Here is a 26,637-nt window from a genome sequence, read left to right as displayed (position 1 = left end):
TTGTTAAAAAAACTTATTTTATTTGATTCACAATGTTACATTAATTTCTACAGTAAACCATCAGTCATACTCTACACAGTACAATTATTGAGATTCACATGTGTTTACTGCCATCAACTAAATCATTGAGTAATGTACAACATTTCTCACATAAAAATAAATCCTAATTATTAATTACCATGTATGCGAAAAGAACTGAACAGTTTGTTTCCTTTTCTATCTTTCCTACATGTTTCTAAAAACTAGAATTGAACGCTGACGAGAAAAAGTTTACTTCAGGACAATATATCACAAAGAAAACAACTTGTAGAGACAATTACTTCTAAGACTAAATTATAGCACTGCAGTAAAATGATTTACATTGACATTAAATTGACTTTAATGCTGAATTTAGGACAAAATTTAGGACAATTTTACAAAGAGATGAAGCAAAACTGATAACACAGAAACTATTGTACAAAAGTAAAAATACTGTAGGTTGATAACAGCTTTTATCGAACATACAACATATCTGTAAAAATACGAAAATAATACTCATAATTTTATAATAAATATAAAAAAACTTAAAGGAAAGAAAGCAATACATCAAACTGAACACCACTACATTAATATTATAGAAACTGGTTTCACAATACTAAAATGTTTTAAAGCAAGAAAGCCAACACTAGTCAGTCTCTCATGGAGGAAATTCACAACACATTCATCAAACAGTACCTTGCCAATTATTGCCAAAGCCACATGCCGAGTCAGAGTCTGAATCCTGCCCTGGCTCACTGTTTGCAGTGCGAGACTGACTTGGAGGTGTACTTGGTGTGCTGTAGCTACCAGTAAAGTCAGCAGTACCGTGTCGAGAGCGACGTTTCTTCAATGGTGCTGCCTTTGGTGGTGGCATTCGGCGACGGTCAACCTGAAAAATGTTGCAATTTGTTGAGGGTAACCAATGATACGAAAAACTTTATTAAACTAACAACATATCAGTGTTTCATTATGGTGGACTAATTGCTATTTTTCTAAGGAAATTTCTTGTCAATTATTTAATTGTACAATTTAGATAGATTAATGATCTGTAACTGAAGGGAATGCAAAAGAACCCATATATTTTCTCATAATATACTACAAAATATGTGTATGTCCTATCATCATGCAACCACCACCAGCATTCTAGAGCACAATGAGTTATTTAAAAGTAATAATTCATCTTCTTAGCAATTCACTGTATTACTTCAATTGACATGTTCTATATTACTAGTAGACTACTTGTACCACGTGTAATCAACAGGGTGGGGGGAACAACCTATGGTGTCTGAACGCTACATACATGCCACATTCATGTGACATCACATAATGCCATAATGCATTTTCTGACAGAAAAAAATCAAAGAAGGAAAATGATTAAGCTCAAACTGGACACAACTGAAGGGAATATGAGGTCGTGAACTCTTTCTGAGAGAATGCTCAGAGTTACCTCCACCTAGGTGCATTATTATGAATATTATCGTGAAGTGGAAAACTCATGCAAATACTAAACCCAATCATTTCTTGTTAGACCAGAAAAATTAACTGATATTGATCACTCTGAAACACAATTCACAAACAAATTGGCAGACATCTTTATCAGCTACCAGTGGACTTCACAGAAGCTCAAGTACAGAAGTCAGACAGAGAACAGTCCATGAAACCGTGATAAAATTAGATTTTCATGGTTAGGCTGCTGCCCGGAAACCACTTTTTCACTGGACTGAATGTGCAGATTTACTTTGAACGGTGTAAATAATGCCATCAGCAATCTATGGCACCAGAATAGGATTTTTATTGCAGTGATGAGTCTTAGTATATAATGTGAAGTTCACTTACCTTCAGCAGACTGATATGTGGCACACAGACAAACATAACAGAACATAGTATTAACTAGCTTTTGACCTCTGGCTTTTCTTCTGGCTTAAAGTAAACACTTTCTCACACACACAACCACGCAGACACCCAAACGCTGACAATCATCCAAACGCACACAACCACAGCAGCAATAAAAAACAGTGTTGCTGCAGTGACAGTAGTGTGCATTTGGGTATCTGTAGTTATGTACATGAATGAGTGTACTTTCATCCAGAAGGAAAGTCAGATCTCAAAAGCTAGTTAATAATGTACTGTTAAGTGTGTCTGTGTGCCACACATCAGTCCGCTAAAGGTGAGTGATTGCCTTTCCTCTATTTTACCTACTGTTCCAGCCCAGAATTCCATTATTGTAATGTGACATTCAGATGGACAAGTTTGAATGTGGTGTGCGAGGTATGTTCAAAAAATTCCGGAATACTTGTAATTTCACACCAATGGTATATTGGAGCAAAATGCGGTTGGCATCTCTGCACACTTCTGTGTTTAATGTCTATCAGTTATTGTTCAGTGCTGTAATGAGTAGAACATTGTGTCACACAGTTTGTAAATTTCGAGACAACAAAGTTACAGGAGCAACAAGTCTGCATTAAATTTTGCATGAAACTCAAGAAAACCTTTACAGAGACACACCAAATAATGCAGGAAGCCTACAGTGATGAGTGCTTAAGCCGTACTTGCTCTTTTGAATGGTTCACACAGTTTAAATATGGCCAGATGGATGTTAAAAATGACCCTCATTCAGGACGCCCTTCAATGTCTACCAATCATGCTCATGTCAGAAACGTCAACAAAATTGTGCATGCCAATCGAAGACTGGGTGTCCGAGGGGTTGCAGAAAAATGTAGCATTACAGTTGGATCATGTCATGAATTCCTGACACAGCAAGCTGGAATGTATTGTGTTGCCACCAAGTTCACCCCACAGCTCATGAGTCAAGACCAGAAAGATCTTCACCTCGCAATCTGTGAAGAGTTTTTGGATCGTGCAAATGGGATGATGTTCCTTAAGAGAATCATAACTGGTGATGGCACATGGGTCAACAGTTATGACATTGAGACCAAGGTTAAATCTCCACAATGGTTCGGGAAAGGCTCTCCAAGACCAAAATAAGCTCATCAGGTCAGGTCAAATGTCAAAGCCGTGCTGATAGTTTTGTTTGACTTTGAAGGATTAGTTCATCATGACTTCGTGCCACATGGACAAACTGTTAATCAATGATACTATCGGGATATGTTGCAACGACTGTGAGAAAATGTGAGAATGGCCTGAAATGAGATGAGACAGTTCATGGTTACTGCATCACAATAACGCACCTGCACATTCATCTTTGTTGGTGCATGACTAATGCACAGAAACGTAATCATTGTGCTGCCTCATCGTCCATATTCTCCAAAATTGGCCCCTGTGGACTTTTTTTTAATTTCCACAGTTGAAAACCCTATTGAAAGGATGAAGATTTACAATGACAGGTAAGATAGAAGAAAATTTGCAGATGGCACCTCACATGATCCAACAAGAGGTGTACCAAGACTGGTTTTGCAAGTGGAAACGGCATTGGGAGAAGTGTATCAATTGTGGAGGAGAGTATTTTGAAGGAGACCATGCACAGTAAGTTAAAGGTAAGCACAGAAAAATTTTGTGGACAAAGTTCTGGAATTTTTTGAACGGACTCATACGGTTGTTACTGTTTTTACCTGGGAGTGTATGTTGGCAGTGCAACAAGGCGGCAGTAGCTAATGGTGTGAATCTGTTCTTCTTGTACAGAATACACCAGTAGCTTTAATGAATGGTTAAATAAGTACAGGTGTTAATGAAAACATATTACACAATAGCATGCCTTACAGCCTTTTTTTTTTTTTATCAGCAATATAATGGTCTTGTCCATATTCATAAAGCAAGAACCACTGCACTGTGAATAAAAAAATTACTGAACTGCCCTGTTCAATGTCATGTGCATTTCATCTTTGAAATATCCTGCATTTCATCCTATGAAACACTTGCACTATTCCATTTCTTCACATTTGGGTGGCGTTACAGTACCATGATTGGCTACATGCTGTAAATAGGAGGAAACATCCATGCACTGCATAACACTTCATGCATCACCAATGATCGGTATTTTGCTCTAAAAAAATACAATAATTTGTAGCAGAATATAAGTTGTAGCATAAAAACCTGGGACTTGATAAATTGCTTTACCAATTGGATATCTTTTTGTCTCTGGTGCATTCTGTCATTTATAATTAGCTTCACTTTTCTCTTTTGTCTGCCACATCTATTTTGAGGAAATTTCTTTGACAAATCACACATATTTTTTCTCTCTTAAAAATATTTTTGTTTCTTTGCATTTCTCAGATGTTTAAATATTCCAAGTGCACATGTATCCTGTGACACTACTTGTGAGACTTGAGGACTGCTTTAATTCTGATTCTTGTTCCAGCTGCTTACTGCATTGTTTCATAGTATATTAATGATCTCATTGGAGGGTACAGACAACCATAATATTTCCAAAGAATATAGCTGAAAGTCATAATCTAATACATGTACTCAAAAGAACTTCACAAGTGCTTGCTGAATAACTTCTAGCATTACAGTTATTTGTTTAAAGCAGATCTTACTTTGACTTCATCAAGCTCTCATAGTTTCACCATACATTCCTATTTGAGGAGTCAAGTATTCTAGTGATTATGTTGTGTCAAACCACATCATCTGGAGACTGAACATTTGATTCACATCAACATATTTCCTTTGCAACTTTGCTCCTGATTATTTTGGACTGTACATGTAATAAAAAAATGTCTGTATCATGTTGAAAATGCTCTAGCAGTCAAATGTTCATAAGAACATCTTCCAAGAAATACTGCAATATTCCCTGCAGTGCAGTCATATATGTGTTGAACATTATTAGTTCTATAAGAAGCTATCGACTAATAAAATAGGCACAAAAAAACCTGGCTATATAATGATGCCAATCTGAGGAACCTCTTAAAAGTAATTTTTGATCCAATCTTTAATGAAAAGGCCCAATGGGCAAATAGCAATACGGATTCTGTTTTGCTAATATCTGTTACAAATTTAACAATACTGTGCTATCTATGACTCAAAAAGAATGATACACTCTAAAAGATGATATTTACTTCTATTTGTGGACAATACTGTAACACAATCATCAGCAAAATTCACACCCAAAATGCATTTAATATCAAAGATTGATAAATCTGCTCTGTAATGATGTTTGCAATGTGCTAGAAAAAGAATATTTCCAGTCACAATCATTTAATATTCAGTACATGTGACTTTTATCAATTCACACCAACTGATTCAAGTAAAACAATTCTTATTGTAATACATAAGCAGATTTACAAAACATATGTCTGACAGGATCAAGTACTAATGTATATAAACCATAGAAACAGTTCTACATCTACACCTATATTCTGCAAACCACAGTGAGGTGCATGGCTGAGGCTACGTCCCCCTGTACCAGTTATTTGGGTTTCTTCCTGTTTCAATCACATGTGGCGCACAAGAAAACTGATTGTTTGAAAGCCTCGGTACATGCAGCAGTTATTCTAATCGTATCCTCACGATCCCTATGTGAGCAATAGGTAGGGGAGTGTAGTACATTCCCAGAATCAACATTTAAAGCTGGTTCTTGAAACATTGTTAATAGACTTTATCAGGATAGTTTACATCTATCTTCAAGACTCTGCCAGTTCAAATTCTTCAGTATCTCTCTGATGCTCTACCATGGATCAAACAAACCTGTGACTATCCGAACTGCCCTTGTCTGTATACGTTCAGTATTCCCTTTTAGTCATATTTGGTACAGGTTCCACACACTTGAACAATATTCTAGAACCAGTCACACAAGAGATTTGTAAGCAATCTCCTTTGTAGACCGATTGCACTTCCTGAAAAGTCTACCACCTCCTGTACCCACAACTGAGCCTATGTGATCATTCCACTTCATATCCCTACAATGTGTTACACGCAGATATTTATATGAGTTGGCTGATTTAAACAGTGACTCACTGATGTTATAGGCATAGGATACCATGGTTTTTTTTTTTTTTCATTTTGTGAAGTACACAATTTTACATTCCTGAACATTTACAGCAAGCTGCCAATCTTTGCACCACTTTGAAATCTTATCGAGATCTGACTGAATATTTATGCAGCTTCTTTCTGACAGTACTTCATTATAGATAATTGCATCATCTGTAAAAAGTCTGAGATTTTTATTAACATTGTCTGCAAGGTTGTCACATATAACATGAACAGCAAGGGTCTCAACATGCTTCCCTGGGGCACACCTGAAGTTATTTCTACAGCTGATAATGACTCTCCATCCAAGATAACATGCTGCTTCCTCCCTAATAAACAGTCCTCAATCCAATCAAAAATTTCACTAGATTCCACATATGATCATACTTTTGATGTGTAGGTGTGGTACTGAATCAAATGGTTCTCAGAAATCAAGAAATACTGCATCTACCTGATTGCCTTGATCCAAAGCTTTTAATATCTCATGTGAGAAAAGTTCAAGTTGAGTTTCACGTGATTGATATTTTTGGAATCCATGATGGTTGGCATTGAGGAGGTCATTCTGTTCAAGATACCTCATTATGTTTGAGCTCAAGATTGTAAAACAAATCAAAGTCAAGGATTTTGGATGGTAGTTTCTTAATCACTTCTACTATCCTTCTTGTAGATGGGTGTGACCAGTGGTTTTTTCTGAGAACTGGGCATGGCTTTTTGTTTGAGGTATCTGTGGTAGAATATAGTTAGAAGAGGGGCTAACTCAGCTGCAAAGCCAGTATAGAATCTGATAGGGAATCCATTGAGCCTTGGAGTTTTGTTAAATTTTAATGATTTCAGCTGGTTCTCAACGCCACTAACACTAATACTCATTTCATTCATCTTTTCATTGGTACAAGGATTAAATTGGGGCAATACTCCTGTGCTTTCCTTTGTAAAGGAACATTTGAAAATGGAGTAAAGCATTTCAGATTTTGCTTTGCTAACCTCAATTGCAGTTCCTGTCTCATTAACTTGGGCACTTGGGTCCAGTTCACAGACAACAATATTATATTGACTAGTACTGGCATGGAAATAGAAAACCATGATCAGGCATTGTCAAGTCAATATGCAACATACTCCAATGCTTGTCTTGCATTGGTCACTGGGCTTGGGAGGAAATTATACAGGGTGACATAGAAAAATAGAAGTGGTGAAGTAAAGAAATTGCATTCATAGTAACTGAAACATACAACTTTTCCATTTACGAAACCTTGATGACATTTATCATTTTTAAAAAAAATTATGTCCTTTACATCGTGTTCTCCTGTATGAATAAATTTGTAAAATCTGCTGTCAAAATTTCTCATTGACTGCTGCAACATCTCAGCTGGGATACTATGACTTACGTCCCAAATTCTCTGTTCTAACTCATCCAGGGTTCTTGGTTGAGTCGTACATACTTTGCTCTTGAGGTGGCCCCACAAGAAAAAATCACAAAAGGATAAATATGGCGATCTAGGGGACCAGGGAATGTTACTGAATCGTGAGGTCACACTGTTGCCAAACAATTCTCATGCGTATGTCATTGACTGCCGTGCAGTGTGTGATGTTGCTCCGTCCTGTTGAAATCAGGCTTCTTGAACATTCGGAAAGTTGTTCCATGCAGGTGTAATGAAAGTTTGTAACATCTCCACGTAAAGATCAGCATTGACAGTTATTGTGTTTCCCTGTTCACTGGTGAAAAAATACAGTCTGATAATCCCATGTGGTGAAGCACCACACCATACTGTCACTTTACTATCATGTAAAGGGCACTCATGAACTTTGTTATGATTTATGTTTGACCAGTAATGGTAGTTCTGTTTATTAACATAACCTGTGAGATGAAAATGTGCTTCATCTGACATCCATAACTTGTTTAGAAATTCATCGTCATTGTTTATTTTTGTTATCATTAGTTGACAGAATCCTAATCATAACCGGTAATTGTTGACCTTCAATTGCTGCACCATCTGTGGTTTGTATGGATGAAATTTTAAATCAAGATGAATTCTGCAAACACTCTCCCGGGACATTCCAACCACTGCGGCTTGCTTACGAATTGAATGCCATGTGTTCCATAAGACTGACCCACATACAACATCAATGTCCGCTGGACAATGCACATTTCTTGCTCGTCCTGTTCATTTCTTCTTGAGGGTAGATCCAATCTCTTGAAAGTTTTTAATCCAACATTTTATCATCTGTTTCGACAGAATGGCATCATGATGTCCTAAATTAAAACATCGAAACTCCCTCTGTGCCGCTACCAAACTATCATTGTTTTTATAAAATGTTTTTGTGGCTAATGCATGCTGTTGTCTGTTACACAGATCCATGATTACTGAAATTGTGAACAGTTTACTCACTAACTGTCATGAAACTGCAGTGCTACAACCTGCCCATAGCTGCCACTACTCATTTCAAATATTCCCGTTATTCTGTGTCACCCAGATGTAAATCAGCCAATGATATTAAATATATCTACAAAATTGTTGGAAGATTAAATGCATTTTGGTGTTCAAACTAGTTTAATATTCTTCCAACATCAACGAAAAATTCCAGCTGTTATGATAATAGAACACAGTTTTCTTACAAGTGACAATGTACTATGAAAACTCCCAGGAAAGAAAAGTGAAGGGGTTCATCTTCAGTTTCTTATGGCTGGAACTATCCCTACACTAAAATATATATTTTAAATAAGAAGTTGTCTATTATGTTTAGTGTCTAAATGCTTTCATCACCAGAATCTTGCTATTATAATTTCATTATTGCTCGTGCTTGAAGGCATTTGCAAGAACAAAGTATTTAATTTCTGGTGGACTGATGGAGTAGTGTGATACAGCTGGATAGCTGGTAAAGTCAGCTGTAAGTCTGCACATAATAGCTACGAATTGATGGATGATAGTATCTTGTTATTATCCTCAAAGGCATTGAGAATACTTACCATTACTATTGTCTCAAAAGACAACAAGCAGATGATCATACAAGTTCAAAAACGATAAGAAGAGTCAAACGACATGCCTTTTCATAAATGCACCATTGCTTTCTTATGAACATAGGTGTCAAGGAATTCATTGGAATACTTGCAGCAGGTCAGCAGAGCCAACAAACATCTTTCTAAAGAAGGGCATCAACATCATTTTTCATAACAGCAGACAGTGCACAGTCAACAGTATTAAAACTATTTTCTGTTATTTCCGTAGTGAAGTATTGGCTCATTTAATTACAGTTACGGCCAGTCCATATACAGTTCCATTTGCTTTCAGGACTGAAGAAATGCTTAAAGAGTAATAATAATACAACACTTTTTAATCTTATATCTTTCCCCCATGTTTTGTCCGACTGCTCCTATAAAGTAGGTGTGAGTGTTCATCGGAGGTGAGGGTATCATCTGGAGTGCCCCAGGGAAGTGTGGTAGGTCCTCTTTTGTTTTCTATCTACATAAATGATCTTTTGGATAGGGTGGATAGCAATGTGTGGCTGTTTACTGATGATTCTGTGGTGTACGGGAAGGTGTTGCCATTGAGTGACTGTAGGAGGATACAAGATGACTTGGACAGGATTTGTGATTGGTGTAAAGAATGGCAGCTAACTCTAAATATAGATAAATGTAAATTAATGCAGATGAATAGGAAAAAAATCCTGTAATGTTTGAATACTCCATTACTAGTGTAGCGCTTGACACAGTCACGTCGATTAAATATTTGGACATAACATTGCAGAGCGATATGAAGAGGGATAAGCATGTAATGGCAGTTGTGGGGAAGGCGGATGGTCGTCTTCGGTTCATTGGTAGAATTTTGGGAAGATGTGGTTCATCTGTAAAGGAGAGCACTTATGGAATGCTGGTGCGGCCTATTCTTGAGTACTGCTCGAGTGTTTGGGATTCCTATCAGGTCGGATTGAGGGAGGACATAGAAGCAATTCAGAGGCGGGCTGCTAGATTTGTTACTGGTAGGTTTGATCATCACGTGAGTGTTACGGGAATATTTCAGGAACTCAGGTGGGATTCTCTAGGGGAAAGGAGGCATTCTTTTCGTGAATCACTACTGAGGAAATTTAGAGAACCAGCATTTGAGGCTGACTGCAGTACAATTTTACTGCCGCCAACTTACATTTCGTGGAAAGACCACAAAGATAAGATAAGAGAGATTAGGGCTCGTACAGAGGCATATAAGCAGTCATTTTTGCCTCATTCTGTTTGGGAGTGGAACAGGGAGAGAAGATGCTAGTTGTGGTACGAGGTACCCTCCGCCACGCACCGTATGGTGGATTGCGGAGTATGTATGTAGATGTAGATGTAGTAAGATAACAACAGAATACTTCAACACTATACATGCGTATGTCATAATTTTAATTGTGACATCTATTAAATAAAAGCACAGCACTAATAGCCCACAGCATGTAGAGATATGAGAACAATAATGAACCACACTACTGATATTAAACACACCAGCAATAATAAATAATCACCAGTCACTCAAAAAAATAAAACATAATGCTACTGTAATATTAATCATACTAACAGTAATAGATAATCATTCAACTTAATTATGGTTCACATCCACTATTTATTCTAAACAATACTAACTTGCCTCATTCTTTAGTTTAAACAATCTCAAAGTCCATTTTTCCTGAAACAATAATCTTTAAGCAGCCACAAACAGCAAAAGTAGGAATAAATTTACTCATGCACAAACTGCTAAGAACAACATGCTATGAAAAATCGTACTTATTGACAGACCTGTCTTCCTTCAGCACCTCTTGGAGATCCATAAGAGGGGGGAAAAAAAAAGAATTTATTAGACTGAATGTTAAAATGTCAGACCCCCAACAACTTTATTACAACACAAATTTATAATTAAAATGGTCACAGTATGGTTGTAGGTTGGCTTACAGCAGATTTGTTCACATAATTAGCTCCTGGTGACACTGACAATTCACACTGTGTGAAAACATTGCATAATATACTTTATACGGCATGTAGATAAGGTACAATAGTAGGGCTCTTTGGTACACTATAGCTAGTGCAAATTACATCATGTCCACAGTGATCCTAACTTGTTCTCACAGCAAATCTTTACATTTATGTGTAGCTGCTTATGCAAAAGTGTTTTATGATGTCATCACTACACAAGACATGTGCTCTAATCTCACTACATAATATGAGTTACACCTCATGTCAGCAACTTGTAACCAGTATGAGTCAGCAGCTTGTGACCAGTATGATTTATTCTAGATTTCCACACAGAACTGTCAGTGTCTGTCATACAGCACAAGATATATTCATTACACACACACACAAATATGTATACATGAAACATCATTAATATTTAAGATCCTCTTTAGGGCACATTTTGAATTATTCTATTGTATAAAACGATTTTTTTCCGAGTCATTGTCATATAGTGTACCTGGACCACCCAGAGACATGCCATCTGCCTGTGCTGGCAATATGTTAAATACTTGTTAACCCATATATGTTATTGTGTCAGTTTCATGTTTGGTGGATCATTTGTGTGCTTAATCATAATGATGTGAAATGAGTTATTTTGTATTCACATCACACATTCATATGTAAATACACACATTACAAAATTAGAAATTCTGCTATGGAATAGAAGGAGTTGACAAAGAGAAACTTTTTCAGTTTGTTTTCAAATTTAACTGTGCTGTCTTCCAAACATTATATATTGAATATAATAGAAAGAAACATTCCACATGAGAAAAATATACTGAAAAAGATGCTGTGACTTACCAAACGAGAAAGCGCTGGTAGATAGACACAATAAAAAACACACAAACACACACACAAATTTCAAGCTACACACACAAACACACACACACACACACACACACACACACAGATATATATATAAACAAAGATGAGGTGACTTACCGAACGAAAGCGCTGGCAGGTCGATAGACATACAAACAAACACAAACATACACACAAAATTCAAGCTTTCGCAACAAACTGTTGCCTCATCAGGAAAGAGGGAAGGAGAGGGGAAGACGAAAGGAAGTGAGTTTTAAGGGAGAGGGTAAGGAGTCATTCCAATTCCGGGAGCGGAAAGACTTACCTTAGGGGGAAAAAAGGACAGGTATACACTCGCACACACGCACATATCCATCCACACATACAGACACAAGCAGACATTTGGTCTTTAAATATGTCATATATGTTTTTTATATATATGTTTTTATATATAATTTTTCCCACGTGGAATGTTTCTCTCTCTCTCTCTCTCTCTCTCTCTCTCTCTCTCTATATATATATATATATATATATATATATATATATATATATATATATATATATAAAAAACAAAGATGAGGTGACTTACCGAACAAAAGCGCTGGCAGGTCGATAGACACACAAACAAACACAAACATACACACAAAATTCAAGCTTTCGCAACAAACTGTTGCCTCATCAGGAAAGAGGGAAGGAGAGGGGAAGACGAAAGGAATTGGGTTTTAAGGGAGAGGGTAAGGAGTCATTCCAATCCGGGAGCGGAAAGACTTACCTTAGGGGGAAAAAAGGACAGGTATACACTCGCACACACGCACATATCCATCCACACATACAGACACAAGCAAACATATTTAAATATGTCTGCTTGTGTCTGTATGTGTGGATGGATATGTGCGTGTGTGCGAGTGTATACCTGTCCTTTTTTCCCCCTAAGGTAAGTCTTTCCGCTCCCGGATTGGAATGACTCCTTACCCTCTCCCTTAAAACCCACTTCCTTTCGTCTTCCCCTCTCCTTCCCTCTTTCCTGATGAGGCAACAGTTTGTTGCGAAAGCTTGAATTTTGTGTGTATGTTTGTGTTTGTTTGTGTGTCTATCGACCTGCCAGCACTTTTGTTCGGTAAGTCACCTCATCTTTGTTTTTATATATAATTTTTCCCACGTGGAATGTTTCCTTCCATTATAGACACACACACACACACACACACACACACACACACACACACACACACAGAAACAAGCAGACATATGTAAAGGCCATTGTTTCACTAATGAGACGGTTCCTCTTTCTTTTTTTTTAAATTGTAAGCGGAGGTAGTGTGCACAAAAACAAGCCATGCCACGAGCAGCAACAGGCCGTAAACACTCATTATCAGAATGTGACAAACAATTAATGACACAGTACAGTAACGCATTTTCAGCTTAGAGTGACGTGAACACCTATAACAAAGAGAATGGCACTTATCAAATCAAAGCATGTGGAAAAGGAAGGGTACCCATATAAATACGGACAGAGCACCTGACGCATAGCAATGGCTACCTGGTAAAGCTTAACTGTTATGCTTGTAACTCGAACCAAACTACTGTAGCTGTATCGTCATTCATTCGACCTAAATTGTGTCTCATATTACAATGGACCAACTTTGTTTCGATCTGGAGGTGTGGCCTAAAACTTTTCTTCCCCCTTGAATTTTGAGTCTCAAATTTCAGGTGTGGCTTAGATTTGGGAATTTTTTTTCCTTGATTTCGAGTCTCATTTTTCAGATGCGGCTTAGATTCGAGTAAACACGGTAGTGGGTAAAGTATAAAGTGTGGCCTGGTAAAGACTGTATCAGCTTTTAGAAGTACCAATGTACAGTTTGTATCTGCTCTGGATGGTCAAGCCTATGGTTTACCACAGTTTGACTGTCACCGTTCAAGCAAGTAGACAGTTGGTTAACTGTCAAGCCCACGTAGAATGCCGTGCAATAACTCTACCCTAGTTCATATCTGCTTTCACACTTGGCCTTGCCTTTTACTGTGGGGAAATGTCTATGACTGAACTGTGATAGGAGGCAGTGGGTGAATGTATGGAATAGGTCTGGCACCTGGATCGACTACAAGTTAATGAGCCATGAGGTGTAGGGCTGCAATATGGATGAACAATGATATGCTGTAGGTTGGATGAGTGGCAGAAGACTAATTTCGGTGATGTGGATATAATTTTTTCTCCCTCTCTCACCCTCCCCCCCCCCCCCCCCCAACCATAACTCTTTTATGCTCTACCCTCTGAACTCCTCACATCTCATCGTGTAGCTGCTGAATCATCTGTCAAAAGATTTGCCTCATGCTATGCCAGTTCCTTGTCTCGCATGTCATTCCCTACCCCCTCCTGACTTATATCGCTTCAGGCAACTGCTTTCCATAATCGATAATCAATAATCAGTCTTGCTGCAGCAGTAGGGGTGTACATTTTGGAGTCTGTGTAGTGGTGTTTGTGATGTGTGTACTTTTACTAGAAAAAGAGCAAGAACTCGAAAACTAGGGTGACTTCTGTTTTCTGTAATGTTTTTCTATGAACCACGCATCAGCCCACTACAGCCGAGTGGTTGCCTTTCCATTATTTTACATATTATTCCAACCAGGAATATTCATTATTATATGACATCAAATAAATGATGCAAATGTCACAGTTTGGATATCTAAAGGATTCTGATATTGAGAAGGTTACCTACAAATACAGTGAGAATGTACTTAATTCATTAGACAATAAATAGGCTACTTGTGTATTTTGCAATCTGTCAAAGGCATCTGGCTGTGTAAATAACAAATTAAAATATTATACTGTAACAGGATATGCTGTAAAATAGTTCAAACTTATATCTGTGACAGGAAACAAAATGTGTTATTAAAAAAGGACATGGACTCATCTATCGGGCATCATCTAACTGAGAACTATTAAAAGTTTGTTTGCAGATGACATAAAAATTTCAATAAATAGCAAATCAAGTATAATCTTAGAAAGATCAGTTAATGAAATTTTTATGGACATAGATAAATTGTTCCTAGTCAATACTTCATCATTAAAACCCGAAGAAAAAAAACTGACTACAAGAAATTTAGAGCTTGTAAGAAGTCTTTCATCTGCATATATCTAAAATATGATGACTAACAGACAGACGAAGTTGACAGAATTAAATTCTTGGGATTACAGCTTGATAATAAATTCAAAATGAGATTTACTATTTGGGAAGCAAAATAACTGATGATGGTTGAAGTAGGGACGATATAAAATGTAGACTGGCAATGGCAAGAAAAGCATTTCTGAATATGAGAAATTTGTTAACATTGAGTATAGATTTAAGTGTCAGGAAGACCTTCCTGAAAGTATTTGTATGGAGAGCAGCCATGTATGGAAGTGAAACATGGATGATAAACAGTTCAGACAAGAAGAGAATATAAGCTATTGAAATGTGGTGCTACAGAAGAATGCTTAAGATTAGATGGGTAGATCAAGTAACTAATGAGGAGGTACTAAACAGAATTGGGGAGAAGAGAAATTTGTGATAAAACCTGACCAGAAGGGATTGGTTGGTAGGACACATTCTGAGGCATCAAGGGATCACAAGTCACCAATTTAGTACTGGAGGGAAGTGTGTGGGATAAAAATCGTAAGGGAAGCCAACAGATGAATAAAGTAAGTAGTTACTGAGAGATGAAGAGGCTTGCATAGGATAGAGTAGAGCTGAACAAAACCAGTCTTTGGAATGAAGACCACAACAACAACAATAAATTCAAATGGGAGGAGAAAACCACAGAACCGCTGATCTCTATTTGCAATGCGAATGTTGTGAGACACAGGTGATATAAAAATAAAAAAGCTAGTTGGCCATACTTACTTTTATTTCATAACATCACAGGAGATTATTTTTTTGGTTAACTCAACAAGGAAAGCTAAAGTTTTCTGTGTCCACAAATGTCTAACAAGAATTATTCATGGTGTGAACTGAAGAACATCCTGCAAAAGCCTGTTTAGGGAACTAGGGATACTAACGGCTGTTTCCTATATATTTATTACTTACTGAAATTTGTCATTAAAAATAAATCTCTTTTTCTAACCAGCACTGAGTTCGTGGAATAAGTAATAGAAATAAGAATAGTCCTCTCAAAGATATATAGTCACAATACCTGTAAATGGCTTGCATGTAGCCATATTAATATATTTCTCTCTCTCTCTCTCTCTCTCTCTCTCTCTCTCTCTCTCTCTCTCACACACACACACACACACACAAACACACACACACACACACACACACGTACAAATGTACATATGTAAGTACAAGTGTGTGCACACATGTGTGATGTTCTCTCTATGTTTATGTTATAAGATGAATGGTTGCCTTTACTGTTTCTACAGTTTGATGTGAAGAATTAGTACACTCAATTATACAATACTAAATTTCTCTTACCTGCTGTATATTATCGGCTGAGCCCCAAGTTTTATGTATTTTGTCACTGTTTATTCCTACACCTAAGAAGTTGCTGAATGCTTCAGTTGTTTTCTTCACTCTCACATTCAGTGAACCAATTCTCAAGAATCCTAAGTCCTTTTCTGCAATAAATTTAGAGACATCTGTAGTGAAATATTTGTGAAATCTGACTACTTTATACTAAGTTCCGTCTCTAACAATTTTGTTAGCAACTGAAAATTAAACCTTTACCTTCCTTCCTTCCACTATGTCAATAGTATTAACTGAAACACTGAAAAAGATGCAGTTTCAAATCACATAAACATAACCCCTCCCCCTATCTTCTTTTCCCCCCACCTCTCCAAGTTTCACTACTGACTAGGACTCTTACATAATTTTTTTGCATTTATTAGCATAGAAAACAAGTTATCCAGTATGGCTGTATCCAATTTCTACAGGATGACTTACTTAAAATAACAGGCAGTTTCACTATTATATAATGTTGCCAAATATAAATATGTCACCACCTTATCATTCATCTTCTGCTAGTCACAATTAAATGTGGCCATGTTCTACTGGCATAATGGCATTAGCTATGGAAGATAATATGAAGCAAGAAAAACTAATTTGTGCAAACACTTTCATGCAAGGTATGGAAGGAAGATAATGGTTAAATTTCCTGTTGTTAACAAGATCATCAGAGGCAGAATGCAAATGAACATAACACCGATAAAGACATGAAATGAAAGAGACCTACCTGCCTGTTTTTTCCTTGCTTTGATTTCTGCAACAAGAAAAAAGAAAGTTATTTCATAATTAGGACATTACGGTTAGCTAAAATTTGATTCAAAATGGAAAATGCCACCCACCTCAAGAAACAACATGACATCCATGCTTAGGTCACACAAGCTACTACAAACAAACATGCCCTATTTAAGTGCAAAAATTGCTGTTAGTAGATTTAAAACACAGATAAACACACCAGTGAACTTATTTGGAAATTCCATTCTATAATCCCATGCAGAAAGTAGTTTTGCAGCTCATATAAAGTTGATATTTATGCTGCATGCACCAACATACAATATAAAAACAGAGGGACTGCAAAACACAAAGGATACTGCATTCTTTTAACTACTGCTAGCTTCCTCGAATAGATTAAAAAAAATATTATTTCAAACCTTTAAATCTGATTCATTATGAAGCATGTTTGTACCAATTAAAAAAAAATTAAAAACCTACGAATTCAATCTATACATTTTTATGTTATGTTTAAAAATAAATTAGAAGTTAACCTTATAGTTGAAGAAAATTATAGCAAATTCCAACTGTTACATCTTTAGAAAACTTTTTAAAAATTAAAACTAACCTCAACTAACAAGTTAAGTTTCATCATGATCCAGAGATGAACAACAAAGAGAGTATTCTGAGCTTCATCAAAAGGCTGAAAAATGTTTTTATAGTTTGATGGTGAACAAGACTACCAGCAATACAGCTGCCATCCTGTTGAATTTTGTGAATGACAAACTTACTCATATGAATGAACACAGTGGAGAAATGGTTATTAAAATGCACCATTTAAGACGTAGCTTTTGAAGGCTGGCACAGTGATCATATGAAGTTCTGAGTAATAAGTCTATGACTGTCAAGTAATGAGCTATGCATATGTTAAGAAATGAGAGAGATAAGGAGGATTCTCAGCCGCATATGCAGTAGCTCACTGAACAGGTCATTTTTACAGAGAGACTGAAATATGCTATTGTTAAACCATGGCTTAAAAAAGGGGATAGGTCTGATGCTAACAACTACCACCCAATCTCACTTCCGACAGCTTTATCCATAATACTTGAAAAAGTAATGTATTCAAGAGAAGCTAACTAACAAAATGTCAATTTGGTTTTAAAAAATGCTATACACGCTTTCACTGATCAAATATTCAATGCTCTGAATAACTGAACATCACCCATTAGGATTTTTTGTGATCTCTCAAAGGCTGGATGTATCATGAAATTGTTCTAGATAAACTTAAGTATTGTGGTATGAGTAGGACAGTGCACAAACAGTTTAACCTATATTTAGCTAGAAGAATGCAGAAGGTTGAAATTAAGATTACAGATAGTCTGCAAAAATGTGCAGAGTCCTTTAACTGTGGAGGTGGTATCAAGAATGGCGTCCCTCAGGGTTCAGTACTGGGTCCCTTAGTGTTCTCAATATATATTAATGACTTTCCACTCAATACTCATAAAGATGCAAAGTTAATTCTGTTTGCTGATGATTCAAGTATAGTCAGCACACCCAGCAAACATGATTTAGCTATGGAAATTGTAAATAATGTCTTTCAGAAAATTGTTAAGTGGTTCTCTGCAAGTGGATTCTCACTAAATTTTGAGAAAATGCAGTATATGCAGTTATGTACAGTAAATGGCATAAAACCGTTGACATATACTGACTTTGAACAGAAGTATGTTGCTAAGGCAGAATATTCAAAATTTCTGGGTGCATTGGTGAGACATTGAATTGGAAGAAACACATTGATGATCTGCTGAAATATTTAGGTTCAGCCACTTACGCTGTTAGCGCTATAGCAATTTCTGATAATAAACGTATCAGTAAACTAGCCTACTATGCCTACTTTCATTCACTGCTTTTATATATCTTTATATTTGGGCTAATTCATCATTAAGAGAAAACGTATTCATTGCATCAAAGCATGTAATCAGAATAATAGCTGGAGCCCACTCAAAGTCATCCTGCGGTCATTTATTTAAGGAACTCAGGATATTCATAGTACCCTCCACAATACATACATTCACTTATAAAATCTGTTATTAATAACCCATCCGAATTCAAAAATAACAGCAAAGTGCATAGCTACAACACTACAAGAAAGGATGATCTTCATTATTCTGGGTTAAATCTGAATTTGGCGCGAAAAGGTGTGAATTACGCCGCCACAAAAATCTTTGGTCATCTACCAAATAGAACTAAAAGTCTGACAGTTAGTCAACAAGCATTTAAAAATAAATATAAAAAATTTCTGAATGATAACTCCTTCTACTCAGTAGATGAATTTTTTGATATGAAGGAGTAATTTAAAATAATAGTAATAATAATAATAATAATAATTTCGATATAAACTAGGGGGAAAAATGTATTATGTAAAGAAAACTTTTGTTAAGTTGACATGTTCCACACCATTACGAAATGTTGTATTCATGAGCTATGGAACAAGTAATAATATAATGTAATGAGACCAGACAACAAAGATGTTATTGAATAATCTGTACGAGAGGACCAAACTGCTGCATGCTGAGAAATGCCTGTTTCATGTATTACATGAAGAGACTGGTACAGGATGGAGCCATCCTCGCTTCCATAGACGTTGGTTTGGTACACAAACGTGAAGTGGCTATGGCTAAGACAAAGTTGGTTAGGGTGAAAATGAATAAATTTTGGTAAATTTTAGGAGGGCAGTGGTTTGATGTCAACCATATAATCTTAAGTGATGTTCTTTTGTTGCAATTAAGCTAAATGTATATGCATAAAGGTAATCATTCTTCTGGTCAGTGTCTTTGAATGAAATAGGAAAAAGAGTAATGGGAGGGTTTAAAATAATACCAGTGCCTGTTACTATATATGCTATATGCAATACATATGCTTGCATACGAATATCAACATGTAGACCTACACAGCTATTATTTTAATAAAAATACAGAATGGTTTCATAAATGATTTTTTATGATTTTTTTAAATTTATTTTTTATTTTTTGCAAGACGCCTGGTGAACATTATATACAGTACTATAGCGTGAGAAAATTCCTGAAACTGCATATATATATCTCTCTATGTAAAAGTCTGTCATAGCTTGGAATACAATGAGCCAACAGCAGTTGGTGTAACTTAAATGTTACTGCAAATTGGAACTTTTAAATACAGTTGAAAGCAACAGTGTAAGATCATAAAAGACATCAGGTTTTGAGAAAGTACTTCATGTGTTCAACAACCATACATATTTTCCTTTATGTGATCTAAAGCTACATTTAAAATAGTTACCAATTTTTATCCCTTTACCACTCTAATACATTATTAATAAGGTTTGTTAAACATGCCATATTTACAAATAAACATTAGAGAATTATGGAATAATAATTCATGACCTTTGTGCACAAAATCCCACTACAAACACTTACAGAAGAACCGACAACCTTAAGACAAGCAAACTACTTGCCTCATTGTAGCAGCAGCCTTGATTCCTACAACAAAAGAAAAGTGTATAATGTTTGAAAAGTGAGTTGTGATATATCATGCAGATCCAACGAAAACAGAGTCAAGCAAGTATTAATCAGAATTCATTACATTAAAAGAACTACAAGTAAATTGAGAAAGAAGCATAAATAAAACTGTTTCAAGGTAAACATTATTGAACTACAGAAAGCACTACAACAAGAAATGGAAATAATGTGTTTGGAGTAAGGAAGCAGATTGAAGGTTACAGTCTTTTGAAGCAGGTATACCTTGCATTACTTAGTGTATAAAATAAAACATCTGTGTCAAATTAGTTCAACATTATTACACAGGTTTGTGGTACGTCTAATAGTTCATTCTGAAAGCATCATTCTACTTCTTATAAATATAATTTAGCCATGCTGCTAAGGATATGTACATTTGTAGGAAACTATGAACATTAAGAATACCTCATTAATTGGAATGCAACTTGGAATAGTTAACACCTGAAACTACACAAAACTACGTCCAAAGCAATTACAAAACACTGACTGATCAATGAATTACACATTACCATTACAATTTAATGGGTTAATCAAACTGTGCTAATTATTTTGTATCAAAAATGTTCAATTCTAAGATTTTGTAATAAGATATGGGCTGTACATGAACGACAGTAAAGATACAGAAAAATCACTATTCACTCTCTTCAGTTGAAAACATACAGTACCATACATTTGTTAACTGTACAAGATATCACATAGTTTACATCTATGTAGTACCCGTTTTACAAAATATCCCACAAACATCAAAGTTAGATGTTTTTACATCTACTGAAAACTATTTCATTGGTTACAAAACTTCCTTATAATGCAAAGTATCCCCAAAACAATGCTTAAAATAGACTAGCAGCCTTTTGTAAGTGATATATATACACTTTTTAAAGACTCTGATCTCAAAGCTGGGATTGTGTTTTTCACCATTTTCCTGTACCTGAGTCATATACTAACATTTCAAATCAAGAATCGTCAACACCTACAGGAAAGGCGAAACATATAGAAGCATGCTTAACTAGGAAACAACTGCTCAGGTCCAGATTCACTCATACAAATCTTCTAAGTGTGTAACTTTACGAGAGTATCAGACTGCTTGTATAGAAAAGTATCTAATCAACAATGTACATAACAAATTTACAAATGTTTCAGGCAGTTAGTATGTAGCTTTCCATTTAACTAAAATGTAAATGTAAAAATTCCTCAAAGATTTTACAGAAGCAGGACATAATTTACTCTTGTAAGTAAATATATGGCTTTTTTGTCAAGGAACAAAGTATCTGACAACATACTTAATTATATGTAAGAAGAAAACAACTGACTGTCCATTCACTAATTGAGGCATTCTCCGGAACAACCACTTAACATCAATCAGTCAGTAACTTTTAAACATATCATATCGTATATTTTAAAACACAATATTTCATCTACACTTGACTTGAATTTAGTCCAAATTGAGAGTTTGAAATGAATAAAGAAACTATTTCAAACTGTTGGTGCTCTGTATCTTGATCTCAGGATCTTTCAGTTAAGTCGTTGGTCCAGAGAACACCTCAATTGCTGTAAGAATTAACTATTGGTCATTGTATGTTAGTAATAAACCATAAGCATGTGACTGAGGTGGCATATTTATTACTGCGAAAGAACAAAACAGGCCTTTATGCCCTTATCCGCCATTCCATCTGCCCCACGCCCAATTTCAGTTTAGGTGAATTTACGTACACTGCAATTAGTGTAAAAAGCACTCGGCAGCAAGAGACTAATATGCTTATTGCTCTGTCTGATCTTGCTATAAAGATACACACTTTAAATATACATATAATAATTTTCATTGTTTTATGTAAGTTCTAATAGTGATTTTTTATGCAGTACTCTGTATGAAATTGAGATTTCCTATTATTTACCTATGAAAAACCACTTTAATCCCATATTTTCAAACAGCACATGACTTTAAGAGGCAGTCTGTATGAACATGATGTTATTTTCTTCAACTTCATTATTTTTCCTTTAACAACTCATCAGAAATACGATCAAGAGAGAGTTTGTACTTTATCAGTTAACACGAATATTGCAAGGAACTAGCAAGAGTATCTTGAAGGAACTGTCCTGCTTTTGATCTGAAAAAAAGTCGAAAAATGAAGGTGCCAAGGTGTTCATTTAATCTTTATGCATTTCACCATTTCCCCTGGACACATTTACTGTAATGTAACAATTTTTCACCAGATGGTTTTTCACGAGACCAGCAACTATCCATTCTAAGCATTGTTCTCGATAAAACCAAGCACAATCAATCAATTTTTTGCTACAAATGAGGCTTTATAAAGAAACTAGTTAAAAAACTACAAAGGAAGTATTAACTGAAATACAGCTGAAGAAACAGTATTAATGATACACTACTGCACATATTGAAGATAAAGTATGTGGAAGCTTACTAAAAAGAAGCTAGTTTTAAAATATACTACATCAGTATTCCTCTGCAGAAACATGAAAAGCTTTTACATTGTTGTTAATTGTGTTAAGTTGAAACGTTATTTCTGATTTGCAAAACAAGCTGACCAATATCACACCAGTCCTCACATGCCTTATCAGCTGAGAAATGCAGATGTTACTTGTTAGATGATTGCAGTCTGTGTGATCTATAAGCAGGAGAGTTACGCTTAAAAAGAGTGGTTTGGAGTGAGAGCCGAGAACGCCTTGTGGAAGCAAAGCGGAGTCCTAGTCCCTGGTCAGATTCTTCAGGGTTCGCATTACCAGGAGCCTGAGGCAAATACTCACTGCGGAATGTGTCAGCTGACACACTTGTGTCCTGGCTTGCCTGATACTGGCGAGCTTTTCGCCCACTGTAGTCACGTAGATTCTGGTCAGCACCTGGGTAATATGTGCAAGATTAAAAATCTGGTCATTTACACACTAGATACTACCATGACAATATTTATCATATAACTGTGGCTTTTGTTGTTTCTGTACACCTTGTTCTATACAACTTTGTGGGGTGACTGCGTATGGAATTTAGCTTCATTATTTCAGCATTCACAATTCATTCATTATGTACTTATGACAACAATAATTAACTATAAATTCTTTAGAGCATAAATATTAATATTCATTTCATGGAATGATTCTGTGGGGCAACTGCCAGAGGTATTTTCCTGCTAAGGAAACGAGCAATTATTTTGATTAAAGTAGAGACTCAAACATTATGCACAAGTCTCTCCAAAGAGCTTAGAATTTATACATTCATTCTCAAATATATTAATGGAACACTCATCAAAGCTGAAAATCAGTCTGATGTGTCTTCACTTTAAACTCAGTGGTTTTGAAGCAAAATTCTTCAAGGAATATGCTCTCAGACTTAAGAAACTGGGAATCTTCGTGTACTCAAAAGTTAAATGAAAGTGCGTATTATCCATTCCTTCTATGAGTGCATCATACTTGGTTCTGTAGATTCAGGAAATGCATAGAATTGTTCTGGTTCAGAGGTACCAATGTACTTTCAAAAAAAGCAGAAGCAGATGATTAATGCTCTTAGATAATAACTAATGTACTAGTGCAAGTTTTTAAGTAAGTATTATTAGTATACAAACTGCAGTGGAACAGTACAACTGAAACTGTTCCAATGAAGTGGATTTTCTTCATCTCATAAAAGATGCCACACTAACAGAAAATGCAGAATGAAAAAAATCAAATAAAAATGAGGAAAGACAACCACTCACTTGTAGCAGTCTGACATGGAGCGTATTGCCACACATGGTAGAACAGACATATTAATAGCTTGTACAATCACAAAGACACAGGAAAGCATTCACCTGTTGCAGCTGCTACTGTAGTTGGGTAGCCGTGTGACAGAGTGTACTTAACATAGAAAGAGACTGGCAGCCCAGAAGCTAGTAATGCGTGTCTATGTTGTTACATGTAACTATGCACTACAACATCAAGACTGGTTTACCAGTGAATCGCCTTTCAGTAAAACTTTTTGTGCAGCCTTATGCCAAAGAGGGACTCATCACTGAAGACAATTCTTCTCCAGTTAATGAGATTTCAGGCTGAAGATGTGTCTGGAAACAGCCCAGACAGCGGTGGCATTACTGACCTGCTCAATTTGTGAAGCTCTTTCTCTTGAATAAATCACCCAATTTTCGGAAATTATAATGATTTGTTTGTCTTTACATGCACATAATATCTACTGATGCCTGCCCCATTTGGATAGTCTCTTCATGGTGCCTTTTTTTTTTCCCTTAGAGTGTATAATAGCATTGTACGAGTAGGAACTCAAGTACGGTACAATGACTACTTCAGCACAACAGAACTGGCTGGAAAAGGAATGAATGCTTATAGTGTGCCTGTATTATGACATTTAGTTGCTTCAACTGAACACCAGTCACATTACTAACAGTGATCATCTGTGAAACTATTAATTGCAGGCAACTAAAAATATGCAATAAATTTGGACCCAATTTTCTTCTCTGCCCAGGCCTTTTCTCAAGTGACACTAATCAGTTACACTGGAGTCAAATTTAACACTTTCTCAGTTCAACTACAGTAATTATAAAACCGCACATGAAACAATTTTTTGGTGCAAAAATAAAACCCACAAAAAGCTAACTACTAGAGCACAAACTTACCATAAGCATTCACCAGAAGGTTTGCTATTTCTTCATAACCAAACTGTGTTGCTAGGTGTAGAGGAGTGTAGCCCTGCATGTACAAACACATCAAAATTTCAGTTGTATTACATTTACTTAAAAGAAGTTACAGAAAACGTAAACCCTTATAAGTTATTAACTGAAAAGGAATTCATGCTCAGTTTACCAAAAGATAAGTGCTACTTTCATCGTGCACTTACGCTATATGCACATCATCAGGCACTAAAATTAATTTTCAGGCATGTCAACAGGAAAAGACTAACAAAATATTTAGATACTAGACTATTATTCGTTAGTTTATGTTTGTGCACCTGTCAACAATGTCACATCATCACAGCATGCAAAAGGTAGGTAGGCTGGAGTCTGATGTGTCGTCAACCTCCATTACATCATTGAAGGGCCACTAGTGTAGTTAGACAAGCAGGGCAAGGGAACTGGGGGTGACCTAAAATTTGTCTCAAGCGATTCAGGAAAATTGCAGACTCAGAGTTTTCAGGGGAGGGGGTAGGACGTTTAAATGCTGCTCCTGTGAAATACAAATCAAACAGCTCAATTATGGCACGATCTCACTTCATCCCCGACGATTATTTTGCACAATGGTAGCTCAACGACCTCTTACAAAGTGGCGTGTTAATTCTTCCCTTGAGTTTAGATAAGGTTTGGCTTGCAAATTTCACAAATTCCCTAATAAAACACTTTTTACGCTTAACTTTTATACACTATCTGATTGAAAGTATACAGAAACCTATATGTAATGCAGAACTGACCACTACATGTCACAACAGGCAGATCTACCAGTATACAAGGAGGTGGGGAGTATTATGTTGACAGTAGAGAAGCAGCAACAGCTGAAGGGTCTGTCAGGAGAGGTCACTGACTCTGAACATGGAATAATCGTTGGATTTCACCACAGTAAGAACCTTATAAAGCTACCCCAGTCGACTTTGGTGGTCTGACAGTGAAATGGAAATGAGGAGAAACAAGCACAGCTAAAACCAGACTAGGCAGACCTCATGTACTGACACATAGAGATCACTGAACACTGTGAACGGTGGTTGTAAAATATTGCAAGAAATCAGAGGAAGAGATCACTTATAAGTTCCATGATGCTTCCAGCAGTCCAGCTAGTACTGTGATTGTGCTTTAGGGAGTTAAAAAAATGGGCTACAATTGTTGAGCAGCTCCTCAGACACTTTAGGTGGTGTAGAGAGCGACACCACTGAGCTGTGAATGACTGGAGATGAGTGATTCGGAGTGATGAGTCTCTCTCTGTCCTGTGGAAATCCAATGGAATGAAAGGGTTTTGCGGATGCCTGGAGAACGTTACCTGCTATCCTGTGGAATGCCAACGTAAGTACAGAGGAGGTAATTTTCCTGGTCAGAGCGTGGTCCCCCCTTTTTGTGCACTAGAAAACACCATGTGCAGAAGGATACGAACACATTTTACACCATTGTGTGCTATATACAGTGGACGCTCTGCATCGCGGTGTAGTTTGCTGTCCAGGTTTCGAGAGGATGCGTTTCTGGATGAGGTATCGAATATATTGCGTTCCCCTACT

At 36.4% G+C, this 26,637-nt stretch overlaps 1 protein-coding gene across 1 annotated transcript; it reads right to left on the bottom strand.

Moving 5' to 3' along the window:
- On the bottom strand, positions 1–25,151 carry LOC126483019 (ankyrin repeat domain-containing protein SOWAHA-like). The gene is made up of 5 exons (XM_050106582.1): positions 25,058–25,151; positions 23,211–23,303; positions 16,919–16,945; positions 16,162–16,304; positions 1–907 (listed from the first exon to the last, which is right to left on the bottom strand). The coding sequence occupies exons 1-5, from the start codon at positions 25,146–25,148 to the stop codon at positions 704–706; spliced, it is 558 nt and encodes a 185-aa protein (XP_049962539.1). The 5' UTR covers positions 25,149–25,151; the 3' UTR covers positions 1–703.
- Positions 25,152–26,637: the final 1,486 nt, after the last annotated feature.

This window comes from Schistocerca serialis, chromosome 1 (assembly GCF_023864345.2).
Source record: "Schistocerca serialis cubense isolate TAMUIC-IGC-003099 chromosome 1, iqSchSeri2.2, whole genome shotgun sequence".
Lineage (NCBI taxonomy): Eukaryota > Metazoa > Arthropoda > Insecta > Orthoptera > Acrididae > Schistocerca > Schistocerca serialis.
This window is presented reverse-complemented; position numbering and strand designations above follow the sequence as displayed.

Bases quoted from the DNA above. Each gene is read 5' to 3' on its own strand.
- LOC126483019 (XM_050106582.1), bottom strand. From the start codon at position 25,148: ATGTGTTTGTACATGCAGGGCTACACTCCTCTACACCTAGCAACACAG. The intron at 23,304-25,057 runs GTAAGTTTGTGC...CATATTACCCAG, and splicing joins CCTTCTGGTGAATGCTTATG to GTGCTGACCAGAATCTACGT. The intron at 16,946-23,210 runs GTGAGTATTTGC...TTCTTGTTGCAG, and splicing joins GTCAGCTGACACATTCCGCA to AAATCAAAGCAAGGAAAAAA.